The sequence below is a fragment of the Pseudomyrmex gracilis genome, unplaced genomic scaffold (assembly GCF_002006095.1).
Source record: "Pseudomyrmex gracilis isolate BER0280 unplaced genomic scaffold, ASM200609v1 scaffold_521, whole genome shotgun sequence".
Classification (NCBI taxonomy): domain Eukaryota; kingdom Metazoa; phylum Arthropoda; class Insecta; order Hymenoptera; family Formicidae; genus Pseudomyrmex; species Pseudomyrmex gracilis.
The window spans coordinates 25,789-41,081 of NW_018021105.1; the positions used below are offsets into that span (position 1 = coordinate 25,789).

Consider the following 15,293-nt stretch of genomic DNA (forward strand, 5'->3'; position numbering starts at 1 on the left):
TACCTTGAAGTGTAAACTTGTTTAATAAACCATATCTTTCATTTTCGATTTTTAATTCACGTAGTCCGGGAACTTTCCGGACAAACTGTGTATTTGTCAGATCGTCTGCTGGTCTTGTCATCATTGGCCGGATCGTTCACTGAGTTTGCCTTCATTGACCGGAATGTGTTTCACACTAAGAACTTTAAGCGCTATTTTGCGTCTGTTGGAAGACGTTTAGCGAAAAATTACCTGGAACAAAATTTCCTTATTTTTTTCCATAGAATACGAATCTGCAACAAAACATAAAACTTTCCATCAAGAAAAATCAACCTGAGCCTTATTAGACTCAAAGTGAGCTTTGGATCCAAAATCTAAGTAGCTCATCATCTGATGGCCCTCTTCAAATCCTAAAACTTTTGTTTGAAACATTTTCTACAAAAGTGCGTTATTTTCGAAATATTTTGGTGTCTACGTTAAAACGACCAAACATGTTCCGGCTCAAGTTGGAACTAAATCCATAGGATTCTAAGATTTGACCATCTAAAATACCTATTTCAAACATGATTTCTCAACTGGTAACGATACTTTTTTTATATCACTTTGGCGATATAACATGTTTCTTTGTGAGTGCGAGCACGTGTAGGTTGTCGAAATTTAAAAGTGATGATTTTGACCTCAGCGACAAACCATGCTCTGGAAGATTCCAAAAGCTGAAATCTGACAATTTGCAAAAATTGCTAGATCAAGATGATTTCCAATCAAATGTAGAAGTTGCTAAACAGTTACAAGTTGATCATACAGAAAACGACCATTTACTGACATAGGACCTAGACCAATTATTCTTCTATATGACAATGCTCGTCTTTATGTGATTATTGCAACGCAGAAAACAATAATAAAACTTGAATGAGAAGGTTTACTTTACTCCGCATTTTCTCCAGATATTGCATCTTTTAATTTGTTCAGGTAGTTGCAATACACTTGATAATTGACACTTTCAAAATATAGAAGACATTCAAAATTGTATTGATAACTTCACTTTCAGACCTTAGAAATTCTTTTGATCCAGAATTCATCATCAATTACTTGATAAATAACGAGAGATAATAGAAAGTAAGAAAACATCTCTAATGAAGATTGAATACTTTGTATTTTTAATAATAAAAATTTGTAGTAAAAACACGTTGAAAATTTTTTTACACTTCTAATATAAAGAGAGACTATTCATATCCTACATATATTAATTTCAAAGTGTACAGAAAAAAAGTAGTATATCTGCTATTCATGATTTGCTAATCATGATTTGCTGAAACTGTATTTGGTTATTACATTCGCAGCTACAAAAAAGTATTATAACTGTTTCAAATATTTGTAAAGCTAACCTAATAACGAAATAATAATTGAATGAATAATGCGATCTTTTGTTTACAAGCAAACAACGTGCAATTTGACTGGCGTGAACATTGATCCACAAAGATTTTTGTCAAAATCAGAAACTGCAAGTATATGTTTAATTATCTAAATTGAATGAAAAAGTCATTGAGAGAAGAGCACGATTGATTATAAATTACATAGTGTTTATTATGATCAAAAATATAATAACAAATTTTTCGACCAACAGATGAGATCAGTGCTAATATTAATATATAGATGTCATAGACAAATGTTGATCAGTTCTAATAGCCATAGTCAAATGATGTAAAATTGTGTCAAGCTCATTGTTATAAAATAATAAAAAAAATCAAATCAAAAATTAAAAAGCTTAAGAAACACTTCAGCTGTACACAGTCAAAACAGTTTGTGTATCTTTGGTATATCATATGCTCTCAGTAATAACGCGTCACTAAATTTGAAAAAATTTTTTGTATTATTATCTGTAAAATCCTTGAAATACCATCTATTCAAAATATCGCGTAAGTTGTTTTCAACAGAGTTAAGTCTTTGTTGATTAATATGTAAGTATTTTTGTCATTTAACATTTCATTCATTGTCTTGAAATAATTATTTTTGGAAATTGATACTGTAGTTTTGCCTTTGTCGGCTCGTGTAAATATCTGGATTATTTCTAATAAAGTTAGACACTGCTCTAGATTTAGACAATAAGTTGCGTTCATCTAATGGAAGTGGTGTATTGTCTGTCATGAAATGTGTAAAATAAGTCATAGTGTGATTTCTGATATCTGATTTGGTTGTCGAATTTTTTAGTGTGTTATTCAACATTTTTGGTAGTTTTCAAAATTACTTTATGTTTGTTTCGTCTGATGGGTAGTGTGAATCTGTCTCTAAATTGTAGGAGTTCAGAAATTTCTGACAAGATTGTTTTATTAGATAGATTGATAAAACCATTTGTCGTTAAGGCTGATATCATGAAGTGTTGCTTATTTGAATTGTTGTGATGTTATTTCAATTTTAATCGTGTCTTGTTGTGTGTCAAAATTGTGGAAACTAATTTTGTGGTTTGGATAATATTTAGTTCTGTTGTTCGGAATTATTGTGGTAGAATATTTAACGTCATTTTAGTAAAAAATGTAATTTGGTTTGATATTTAAAAAAAATTGTTTCTTAAGATTAAAATATTTTATGTAAGTTTGGTATATATAAAACTAGTGTCCACAATTTAGTTTCCACAATTTTGTGTGTGTGTGTGTATGTTTGTGTGTGCGTGTGCGTGTGCGCGCGCGCGTGTGTGTGTGTGTGTGTAAGTTCTTCCTCTACTTGTATTGCAGTCATGCCTGTGGTTTCAAGGAAAAAAGATAACGACTTGATCTATTCACATTCAGAATTAATCAAGCAAGGTTATCGTTGGTATCCAGTACGGTTGGTATCTTGGTTTGTAATTTAAGTTCTTTGCAAATTCGTAGATTAAAGTTTCTCGTTTAGTTACGTATCTAGATATGTCACATATCTACCCCACTAGCCAAATGATAGCAGTATGCCAGCAGTATGCACGCAGGTTTAATCAACATTTTGCAGCAGATTCCACTCAGCTGTGTCATCATAGTGAGTGGATTATGTAGGCACGATATGTAAAAAAAACAACACTAAAAATATAGAAATATGTAAAGAAAACAACAGTAAAAATATAGAAATAAATGAAGAATGAAATGACAATAGCACATTATGCTTCAAATCTGCTACATTTTTTAAACAAGTTCTGCTTGATTGATGCAATAATATTTGCATCACGGCATGATACATTTATATTCTTTTTTTTTTTTCTGTTTTTCTGTCAACACTAGTTGAAATAACAGATTATGTTTGAATACTGGCTACATTGTACTAGCATAATGTGTTCTTGCAGACTTTGCAAAATATGCTTAATCGGTCTTGGTTATCTGGGTAGATATAAAATTGCCAGGTACACTATGAACGTTATCCTGAGTCAATAAAAAAACGTCGTAGTCCGTAATTCAAAACCGATCTCATGAGACTGAACAATGCATTCAGACATTCAGCTCGAGTAGAATTTCCTGAAATCTTACGTGAGATGAGGACGAACACTGTCACGCAGTGATGTGTTTTCTAGTGTATTTGCTTCCTGAGAATTATATACCAAATATGTTATCAATTATTGCGGTGTCGTGACATTACATTATGTTTAATTTAATCTTTGTCTATCATCGTACGCTTTTTTTGTAGTGAGTCGGCAAATTTTTCTTGAATGTCAAATAATAAATTGTATGGTGACACGAGCCAATATTGTGATATGTATCAGGCATAAAGTTTTTTAATTGGTCATCGTTGAATTTGCCACGTTGAGAGAGAGAGAAAGAGAGAGAGAGAGAGAGAAAGAGAGAGAGAGAGAGAGAGAGAGAGAGAGAGAAAGAGAGAGTAAGAGAGAGAAAGAAAGAGAAAGTAAGAGAGAACGGAAGAGAGAAAGAAAAAGTGGAAGAAGAAAAGTGGGAGAGAAAAAAAAGAAAAAAAGAGATTGCTTGATTAGAGTGTTTTTTATACTTATAAAACGCTCTAGAAAAATTCTCTCTCATAAGTGCAAAAGACAATTATAAAATACAGAAAAAATTAAAAGTAAAATAGAAAAAATATATGAGTATAAACAATACAACAATAAAAAGAAAAAAATATGTAACTGTACAGTACAAAAAAAGAAAAATATGTGTGTGTGTGTGTAAATCAGCAAAAAAATCGCTTGCAATCAACAGAAACGGACAGTTTGGAGTCATGGACATCTATAAATTCTGCACACGTTTATTTTTTCAGTGCGTGCTGCGTCTTCTTCTCTGTTGACGTTTTTTTCGCGAACATTAAACGCGGCTTGGTAATTTACATTAGAGGGGACCGATTTTGATGACCTTGAAATATGTTGTTAAGGTCAACAGTCTGAATAACTTTTTCTCATACATATGACCGCCGTTCGGTTTTGTTTTCGAGATATTCACAAAAAACTTTAATTAAATTTATTATACAATTGCACTTCATTCTTCATGTTGTTCTTTTTGTTCGTGTTGTAAGCGTGTAAGCATGGAGAGTGCGCTCTTTTGTGGAAGGGGGAAGGGCAAAGTCCCCCTCTGCCTACACACTTACATGAACATAGTACGTAAATGTTTTTTTCTGAATGTTTACATTAATTACTGCTTTTACTTATATCAGTAGTTATACCAGTAGTTCAAAAATATATTCCAAGGTCAGACGTAGCCCGTCTCTGTATGCGCTTTGCCACCTAAGCGTGTACTTATAGTTTGTTATGAATATCTTGAAAAGCCGAGCGGCAGTCATATGTGTAAAGAAAAGTTGTTCAGAACGTTGACCTTGACAACATATTTCAAGGTCATCAAAATCAGTGAAGTTCCCTCTAATGTAAACAATTACCCGCAACTTTTTGATCGATCGATTGCAGGCAAAATAATCGCAGCGACATTTATTTCTTCTATTACTTCTTTATCTGTGCAGGTAATTAAATATCGAATAAATGTATTTCAAGAATCATATATGCGAGAAAGCTAGACGACGCGTGGCCAAAAAAACAGAAATAGCAAGTGTAATTAGAGCAAGATGTGAAAAGTCAACCTTCATATTTTCTTTTGTTTTGTCGTTTCATTGCTTTTGTGCAATCGTTTGCTATAGATAGAGTTTGTGTGTAATTTAACTTCTTATTAATTGCTACCTTTAGCCATACATATTTACGCTTTCGTACTTTTATAATACCAAAAAAAGGATTTGCAATTATACAGACATATTTTAGGAAATAGATGCAAAAACATTGATCTTTTCTGAAATATTTGTAGTTGTTTACAAAATTACTTTCCAAATATATACTACCACTATTTTGGCAAAAAAATAACGATACGGCAAATCATCTTAGCAGTATATTTGCAAAATTAATTTCACAAGAAATTGTCCAATAATTGAGAAAAAAATTCAGCTATGTGATGTTTCAAATATGTAGAAATATGATTGCATATGAAGAAATGCAAGAAATCGTCGTCACTCATGATGTCATATTTGTGCAATATTTTTACAATTTGCCTATTGGAGGTATATACTGTGAAAATGCATAACGACTTTTTCGCAATTTTTGACAAATATTATTTACAAAATTTTATTTCGACAAAACTGTTGCGTTATGGCGAATCATCTTAGTGCAATTATTGCAAAATCGTCGCCATTCATGATGCCATTTTTGTGCAATATTTTCACTAATGTGCCTATTAGGGTTGGAATCGCGACGCGTCATTGCAGAAAGTGAGAGCGTTAACTATCGTGTACATAAATTTAACTTTGTTGCTAAAGAGACAAAGTTCGGCAAAAAAGTTGATTAGTTCCCCTATTTACATGTGACTTTTCAATAGTGATAATAAATGTACTTTCTCATTTCAAACGCACTAAATAACAAAACTATCAGAATAATTTGCAATATCGTAATATACATTAAAAAAAAACAATTTTGTTGAGATAACCAAAATTTGGTAAATCAAATCAAATAATTGGGTTAATATATGATTAACCAAATGTTTGATTGTTCCAATCAAAAAATTTGTTTCTTTCTATTTAGTTCGTATAGAAAAATTTTTCGAGGTTTACGCTCTCACACAGCTTCGACGAGACCTGAAAAAAATCCTAAGGTGATGGCGGAATTCAAACTCGAGACCTCCATATTCTCAGCCCCTGCTTTTAGTTCGCGAGACCACTTGTTTCTTACTAAAATGTTCTTATTTCTATCTACTTANTCTCAAGGTATCCTACACATTTATTATTTCTTTAAATTATTATTTTATAAAGAATATATATTATTATATAACAAACATTACATAATATATAAATTTTTAAAATAATAAAATATTGGCAAATAAGTGTATTATTATAATTTATATACAGAGTGTTTCAGACCATCCGTACACCCCATTTAAAAACGAGGGAAGTAGTTATTTTAAAAAATGTTTCAGACAAAAGTTGTTGGTGATCAAGTAGTGCGTTACATGGACATATGCGATTGACCTTGAATGGCATCGTGAAGATCATGTCAAGGTCAACTTGAATTTTTTTTATAAGAATCCTTAATTTTTATTTTATATTGTTGTAGCTGACGTTTTCAAGGCGTTTTCCAAACACTGTTTACAAATCCTTTTTAGTTGAGATCTTGCTAAGTTATGAAATGTCTACTTCAAAATTTAAGTATCGCCAGCGTTACCATTACCTAAGATATACCGAGCGACCTCCACACAATATATCTTGGATAATCCTAACGTTGGCGATATTTAAATTTTGAAGTCTCATAACACAAGAAGATCTTAACTAAAAAAAGTTTGTAACCAGTGTTTCGAAAACGCTTTAACGTCAGCTACAAGAATATGCAATAAAAATTAATAAAGGTTGCCATTAAAAAAATTCAAGTTGACCTTGGCATGACTTTCACGACGCCATTCAAGGTCAATCGCATATGCCCATGTAATGCATTACTTGATTACCAACAACTTTTATCTGAAACATTTTTTAAAATAATCACTTCCCTCGTTTTTAAATGGAATATACGGTAGGGTGGTCTGAAACATCCTGTATGCATATACATATACATATACAAAGTATCCCAGAATTGGTGTAATATTTATTGTAGACAGGTAGAAGGAGTAAAACTGAGTCGAAAAATCCTACTATTTTGCTAGAATTGCAATAGTTACATGATATATGATATTTACGAGCACTTTTGTAAAACTGAATATGAGAAGTAGATTTTTCTTATCTTGATTTTTTAGTAATTTCACTGATTTTTAAATTTCTAATTGCAATGTTATCTTAGGTATAAGAAAAGTGGTACTTTTAAATAAGTTTTTTTATTTAATCGCCAATCGCATCGCAGTTTATAAATATAATATCTTTTATTTAAGGTTGATATGCCAGATTATTCGAAATTTGCCAGTTAGTAGATAATATTAAAAAAAGAAATTGTGGAAAATTTCTCCTCCTTTGCGAGCCTTGTTAAAAAGTTAGTACGATTTTAATTTAACACGAGTTCTTATGAGATTTCACAATATTCTGATATAAATTACAAAATAACTGTAGATGTAGATATGCCATAATTTTGAAACTTTTTGCAGTTGTTAATAAATATCTTAAAAACAANTTCCACTTGAAAAAATAGGCATTTCGAGAATATCACATAAAATATAAATTTATATTTTGCTAAAATTAATAAAAATATATTTAATATACATAAAACAATTATATTTGTAATTTTATACATCAATTGTTACGTTTTAATAACCTTTTATGATTAATACATTTCCAGTTTTTCATTTATCTTACGTTACATGTAGGGTATAATCTTGCTCAAAAATATCAAAAGTGAACATCAAAAGGGCACAAAATATACGTAATAACTTTTCCGTAGTTATTAAAAGTATAATAAATAGTTTTTGTAACTTATTTTAGTACAAATAATACTTTTCCAGCAAACAATTATTATCTAAATATTAAAATAGGTTCAGTTTACGCTATGTTTCTGAAACTTTTGACTGAGATCTTACCCTGAATACAACCTTAAAATGAACGTTTGAGGTAAGTTCACTCAAACGAGACGGGGTAAGTTATTACACGGTGAGTATGCGCGAGGAAGTGATCACCGTGCGCAGTAAGATGCAAATAACTTCAACAAAAACGTTGTCAATACAACAAGCTGCATTATTATTTGAAGTAAACTATCGTGCGTTAGCTCGGTATTGTAAGAAAATTTCAGAAAAGAACATAAATATAAAAATACGATTGTACAGATGTGAGATATACTAAACCAAAAAAGATTTTTAGTGATTTACAAGAAGAACTAATTTGTTATATATTACGTATTCCAGATATTTACTTTTGTCTTAATACTCAAGGAAATCAGAATTTTGGCTTATGTGACAACTAACCCCGAGTACAAGACACGTTGAACAAATTTGCACGATCGTGTTTACCATTACATAACTTTGTTTGTATAAAGATATATAAAAATAATATATATTTTTTTTAAGGCTGAAGAATGTGACTATGATGTAATGTACCTAATATTACATAATATAGTGTACAGTTTGTTATCTTTAATAATATAATTTGCATGTCACAATGTTCCTCTACATCTGACATTAGCTCGCATTGACTATAACTTATTCTAATAAAAAATAATGTTAAAAAATACACGCCGGGAAAGCAAATATTTTTAAACTAATAAATATATGTAAGTCTGGTCATTAAGACCTGCCTCGGTGGCCTAGCAGGAAAGGCGACGGCCCAGAAAGTCGGAGATTCCAGGTTCGACTCCTGGCTAAGGAGTTTTTTTCGCAATATTTTATAAATTAGTTAGAGGGGTCCTTCATATATGTGATGCAAACTTAGCATCCTATATGATTTTAAGAATTGAAATTTCAATTAAAAAAACTCATGTGAAAAATTTATATGTGAATGCATATATACAAGGTGTCCGACAATCATTTTAACATCTCTCGTATGCAGATAGAAGGAGTAAAACTGAGTCAAAAAGTCCTGAACCATTTTTTTCTATTACATATAATAAAGGAGTTATTGAATAAATCAAGCCAATCAGCGCCGACCTTTAACCGGGCTCACGGGAGTGAGCCGCGCGGAGCGCTCACGCACATCAGACGTGTGGTTACAAGCGTCAAGACTGGGCTGTCCTTACTCTGGATGCACGCTGATTAGCGGATCTTTATTCATTAATATTTCGTTAATTATTGCGAATTTTCCAAAGTGATATAGGACTTTTCGTCTCAGAATAACCCCTTCTACCTACCTACGAGCGGTGAGACGATACTTATCAAACACCCTGTATATACGCACATTTTTCCGCACAACATCCTGCGATCGGCTCTTAATGACCGGACTTACATATATTTATTAGTTTGATACTTCAAGAGCCCGAAATGATTCTCTATTAGTTATTAATTGTTAAATATTTTAAATATTATTTTTAATATCAATATTTCCGTCGCTGAATTGATATACACCTTCTCTCTCTCTCTCTCTCTTTTTTCTTTCTTAACTCGGTTTTTATACGTTATTTATACAGAAAGAAATCGAAGTGAAAAAATCACAGATATATGTAACCACAGATGATCATGCTCGATTTCCATCTAAACACGCTTTCACCCAGATAGAAGCCCTGAAATTCTAAGGTCACATAAACTTTGATATCATATAAACTATGATATTTTGCAGTGTAATTGATACACGTATATAATTTAATTTATACAATTTAATTTATAAAACGCTCCATACATTTGACTTATTTTTCGTAAAATGATTATTAAATCCATTAACGTCGATTTATTAGTCGTGCTGCTGTTTTCTTCAAAGAGAATGTTTTGCGAGCGATGCATAAAATAAGGTATAAAGAAACGTAATTACAGCAAAATATATCATTAGCAGAGATAAATAAGTACAATCAAGAAATATTTGTCAATAATTTTTTGATTAAATGCGATCGATCAGCGATACCACGCGCTCACAATATTGCGTTATTGATCACATTGGTGTAATACGGCAAAATTATACAATATTGATTATTTGTGTTATGTGAGCACTTTATCTCTCTCGCGGAAATTCATTTTTAGTTACTATTATAACGTTTTCTGGATTCGTGCACCTTTTACGAGAAACAAAACAGGATCTAAATAGAAAGTTTTACATAATGAATGTACGTACGTTAATTGTGTAGAAGGCAAATATTTATACAAGAGATTGAGAGAGAAACGTCGCTTTTTAGATTTGTTATTTCGGATCTTTTCATTCTTGAATTTTTCGTATTCTGAAACAAATCTGTGAAACCTCGCTTAAAATATAAGATTTTAAAATAAAATATAAGTTTTGTGATCACTTTTTATTTATAAAACTTGGAAATGTATTTATATATAATTTATATATATGTTATAATTTATGTATATTATTGAGATACTTAACTGACATTTAACCATCATTTAAGATGTTTATTTAAATTATTTATTTATATATAATCAATTTTAACAATAATTTGAACGGTCATTGAGAGCCTTACGCTGAATGTACGTTACAAAATGAATTTGTTGTCGAATTAGGAAAGCTATCGCACGGAAAGCGAGAGATTCCAGTGTGACTTTTAGCTGGGATGTTTTTTTCGCAATATTTTAAAATTAGATAGGATGGTATATAAGTATTTATCATATACGAGATGCAAATATAGCATCCTATATGAAGTTAAGAATTGAAATTTCAATTCAAATTTTACGTGTAATATTTACACAAAGAAATATGAATATATTTACATATATATCCATTTCGCAACAAACATCAAGCATAAAGCTCTCAATAACTGTTTAAATAATTGTTAAGTTTTAAATTTCTAGAGCCGAATCTCTTCATTAATTGTTATAATTAATTGTATTTTATTTGCTTTATTTCCAGATGTTTTTGCTATTCAAAAAAGCTATTTGTTTTTTATTTTTAGCATTTGATGTAGAATAATTTATTAATTGTTGGATAAACTGATTGTTTTGGATATATCAGAATTCTTTGTTTTAGCATTATTTTATTCTTTTTCAACATTGCAAAAATAGTAGCAATGCTGGCATAGAAGCAGAGAGTCAAAAAGTAGACAGCAGCAGAGGACGGATCGATACTGCGACCTTGAGACTCCTCGTCGCCTTGTATTATACACGGCTAACCTCTGAGTTCTCATGAAAGCGAGTCACCGTTGGGATGCGACGTCATACGACGCGGATGTACATCGGCGCGTAAATTTTTTGAGACAAGATCATCAAAAAAACATTTTCGACTCGATGTTTTCCCTTCTCTGTTGTGTCGACTGTGTCCTTGTATGTAAGTTTTTTCTCAATACATGTTTGATATCCTTAGCAAGATGCAATTTGAGCATGTATTCAAACTCCGATAAATCTGTATTTAAAATATTTAGATAATATATTGTATATTACCCCTACAAGTCTAGACATAAGTCTTTTAGACCCACTCCAAGTTTTAAATTCGTGTCTCTAGTAGGAATTAGTTTAGCGACATCTGAAGGCTCTGAAAAAAAAAGGTCTTAGACAACGGTAGAGGCCATTGACAGCGTCATCGTTTAATAGCTTTGCGAATATTTAATTGTAAAGTGTGAAAAGGATCTGAAAGAATTAGGTGGACAAGATGTTGGCTTTTTGAAATTAAGTATATTTTTTTTTCAGTTTGAGACTTGTAATATATTAAGTAATTGATGTTTTTTTCATAATTTTATCAAAATATATGTACATTTATAGCAATTTATTATGTCATGGCGCGCAAAAACGTTTCAAACATTTCTTTGAAACTGCTAGAGCTTTTTCAATCTGATTTTTTTATCAACGCAGAATTGTTTCAACTTCCTATTAAAAAAAAAGAATGTCTAAATATTGATTAATTGCTAAAATATTGCATGTCAAAATTGGGCGCTAGAAAAATGCATTCTCTAAATAACATTCCAAAAAACCTATTATAAAAATGTTTCTAATTTTACAATTTTTAGAAGATACTTTTGTTCCTGAAAGTACCAACAAATACTTTTGTTCCTGAAAGTACCAACAAAAACTGCGTTAAAATTTTGTAAAAATCTTAATTACACAAAAAACTATGAATTTTTAAACAAAAAGCCTTTTTTCGAAAAAAATGATCAGGTTTTTCTTTAAACGCTTAAGGTAAATGTCCCAATACTTAAACGTTTAAGAGAGCTGTTTAACTTATACAAATCATACTCGTATAATTTAACTTTTGTTCGTGAGTATTAATATTTATTTAAAAAACCAGATTATATTTTCACTAAATAAAGCTTTAAAGAGCTGGTTTATAAAGAAAAACAAAGTAAATTAATCGAATTCTAACATACCTGCTATGGCCCAGTGCTTAAACAGGTTTTCTAACTTGTCCCAATACTTAAACTATCTTGTCCCAGTACTTAAACGCTATTATTAACACGACAATATAGAACAGGAAAAAAATTATTCATGCATTTTATTCCATGAAAAGTTATAGATTTATTACAAATCACTAAAAACTTTGAAGATTTTACAAAACTAGAGATTTTACAAAACTAGATTTTACTTAGAGTTTCATGACCTTTTGATAAGGTTATGAAAACAAGTCATCTACTTTATCATATAATATTTAAATATTTTAGTTAAAATATTATTATTTTAGTACGTTTAGATAAAATGAAACCATGAAAACACAAAACTACTTACTGATTTGTTGCAAATTATGTTTTGTCGCACAAATATCACTCAATACGTGTATGCAAGACTAACTACGCTATGATGAATCAAGTGTTTAACAACTCCGCCACCGGCAGATTCTCGTACCAGTACATAAACACGATAATTTATAACGATAACTAAAAATTAAAGATAGAATAAAGTTTTTTATCAATCTATAGTCTATACTGAGTTTGAAAAATCTTTGCTGAACAAAACGTTTATTTTGTGTATTTAATTATAACCTTAAGAAGAATATACTTTGTCTTACGCAAANNGCTAACGTAAGAGTTGAAAACGCAATAAATTTGCTACTACTCTCAAAAACTATTTTTTTCTTTATCACATCTACTGTTTAGAAAACTTTTATTACAATGTTTTAATAATAATACAATTAAAAATATTAATAAAACTTTTGATTATTGTAAATATCAGTAAAACAATTTAATATAAATGAAAATTCGAGTGAGTGTTTAAGTACTGGGACACGTTTAATCACTGGGACATTTACCTTATATCTTCAAAACTACTGGAGATTATTTCAATCTGTTTTTTTTAATTGACGCAGAATCGTTTAAACTATCGACTAAAAAACGAAATTTTAAAAATATTGATTTTTCTCAGAGATATTCAGTCTTAAAGTCGCGTGGATCTCATAGACCCAGTCTGGAAAACTCGTAAGTCATTTTTTATGTCTGACACTGAAGGATTAAAATTGTTAAAAGACAATATTGTTCTTGAAAGTACGAACGATTTCTTACAAAACTGTTTTGTAAGTTTGTAAGAATCTTAATTACAATTTTTTAATTAAATCTTGAAAAAATGATAATTTTTTAAGCAAAATTTTTTTTTCAAAACAATTGTCAGGGTTTTCTTTAGATACCTATATTTTTGAAACTACTAGAGATTTTTTAAATTTGGTTTTTTTATTGGCGCGGAATTGTTCAAACTTTTGATTCAAGAAAAACAAAATAAAAAATATTAATTTTTCGCGGAGATGTTTGATTTTAAAGTCACGTAAGTCTCACAGACCCAGTTAGTCTATAAAGAGATATATATGTATATAATATATATATATAATATATATAATATATGATATATATTTTATATAATATATAATATATATAATATATACGATATATATATAATATATATAATATAACATGTATATATATATTTAAAAATTGTATGCAACTTTTATAATTTGTTACTGAGCAAGTACTAGAGCATTTAGAAATATAAAGCAAATTTTTTTTCAAGTATAACCAAGTTGTTACCTTTTTGAAATTCGAGAATATTGAGAGCAATCAAAGGAAGGTTGAAAGCAAACAAATAATTTGTCATGTCATGGGATGTACATTTTATTTCGACTTTTATGCATGGACCATAAACATATTCTTTCATTCGTATCCTCTAATTATAATATATATTTTTAACCTTTAGACCGCTGATATTTTTTTATTAAAAACATATTTTTCCGAAATATTTGTATATTAATTGAGTCTATTATATTACGTGAAGTGCTCTAGGTTTCACTTAGCTCCGATTAAAAACAGGACGGCGAGGAATGAAAATAAAAATTATAAAAATTTCAAATTTTGAAAAATAATTTCTAAGGGTTTTTCATATTGCTGATTATGATTTTTCATATTGCTGTTTTTGAATTCGAATCGCAAAAATCTTTTAATACAGTAGCATTATTACCATCATTACTAATCGTGTATAAATAAATTATGTATTTCAGATTACATTGTAAATTTTAGTCAACTTTATCTTATAATAAGTTAAACTATACATCATCTAACAACATTTTAGATTTTCTAAATATTTTTTCACAAATCAAGTTAGAAAGAGAATTCTTCAAAATATGATAATATTAGCGACTCCATACGGCATCATACCGGCAGTCTAAAGGTTAATGTGCGTTTTCACATGGCGTGATGCGCCATCTTATTTATATATGCCCGCTTATTTTAGAAAGATAAATTACAAATTTTAACGTAAAAGATATTTATAATAATTATAAAAAAGAGATTATGAAATTTTACATAAATAAATTTATACGAATGCTTCTTTTTATTTTATTTTACAAACTTTTAAACTTACAACAACAAAGTTGATTCGAGTCTTATCAAGATTGATTATATTTTTTATTTGCAGAAGCCTTGAATCATTTCAGATATAAAAAGAACTATGTCTTAAAATACGGCAAACGCGTCACAAACAAGAGAAAGACTAAAGATGAGATCGGGAGAATGTGTCCTGTATAAAATACGAAGCACACACATACTCGCTGATTTAATAAAAAAATTATTATTACAATCAAAATATTTGTAAATACAATTGTTTATTATTATCAAAAAGAAATATAAAAATATCAGAAATATAAGAGTATCAGGTTGTTCTTGAAACCCTGATAAAGTGAGCAGAAATGTTCACAAAACGTCGGTATAAAAATGACACCCTGACGAAAATGAGAAGTTTTATAAGCGTTTATTTGACGTTTGTATGAGCGTTTTGCGGAAATTCGTTGAAAGTTTTGAAACGATCAGTAGAGAATTCATAGAGCAGAAATTGCAACGCTACAGCGTTTGAAAGGCGTTTGTATAAAGCGTT

The 15,293-nt window shown here is 29.9% G+C and overlaps 1 protein-coding gene across 1 annotated transcript in view; it reads right to left on the bottom strand.

Moving 5' to 3' along the window:
* Positions 1-184: 184 nt before the first annotated feature.
* The window catches only part of LOC109860968, a 43,293-nt gene continuing 28,184 nt past the window's right edge, over positions 185-15,293 (bottom strand). Inside the window, exon 2 of the mRNA XM_020440400.1 lies at positions 185-231. Coding sequence (XP_020295989.1) covers positions 185-231 — 47 coding nt within the window. The remainder of the gene's footprint in view (positions 232-15,293) is intronic.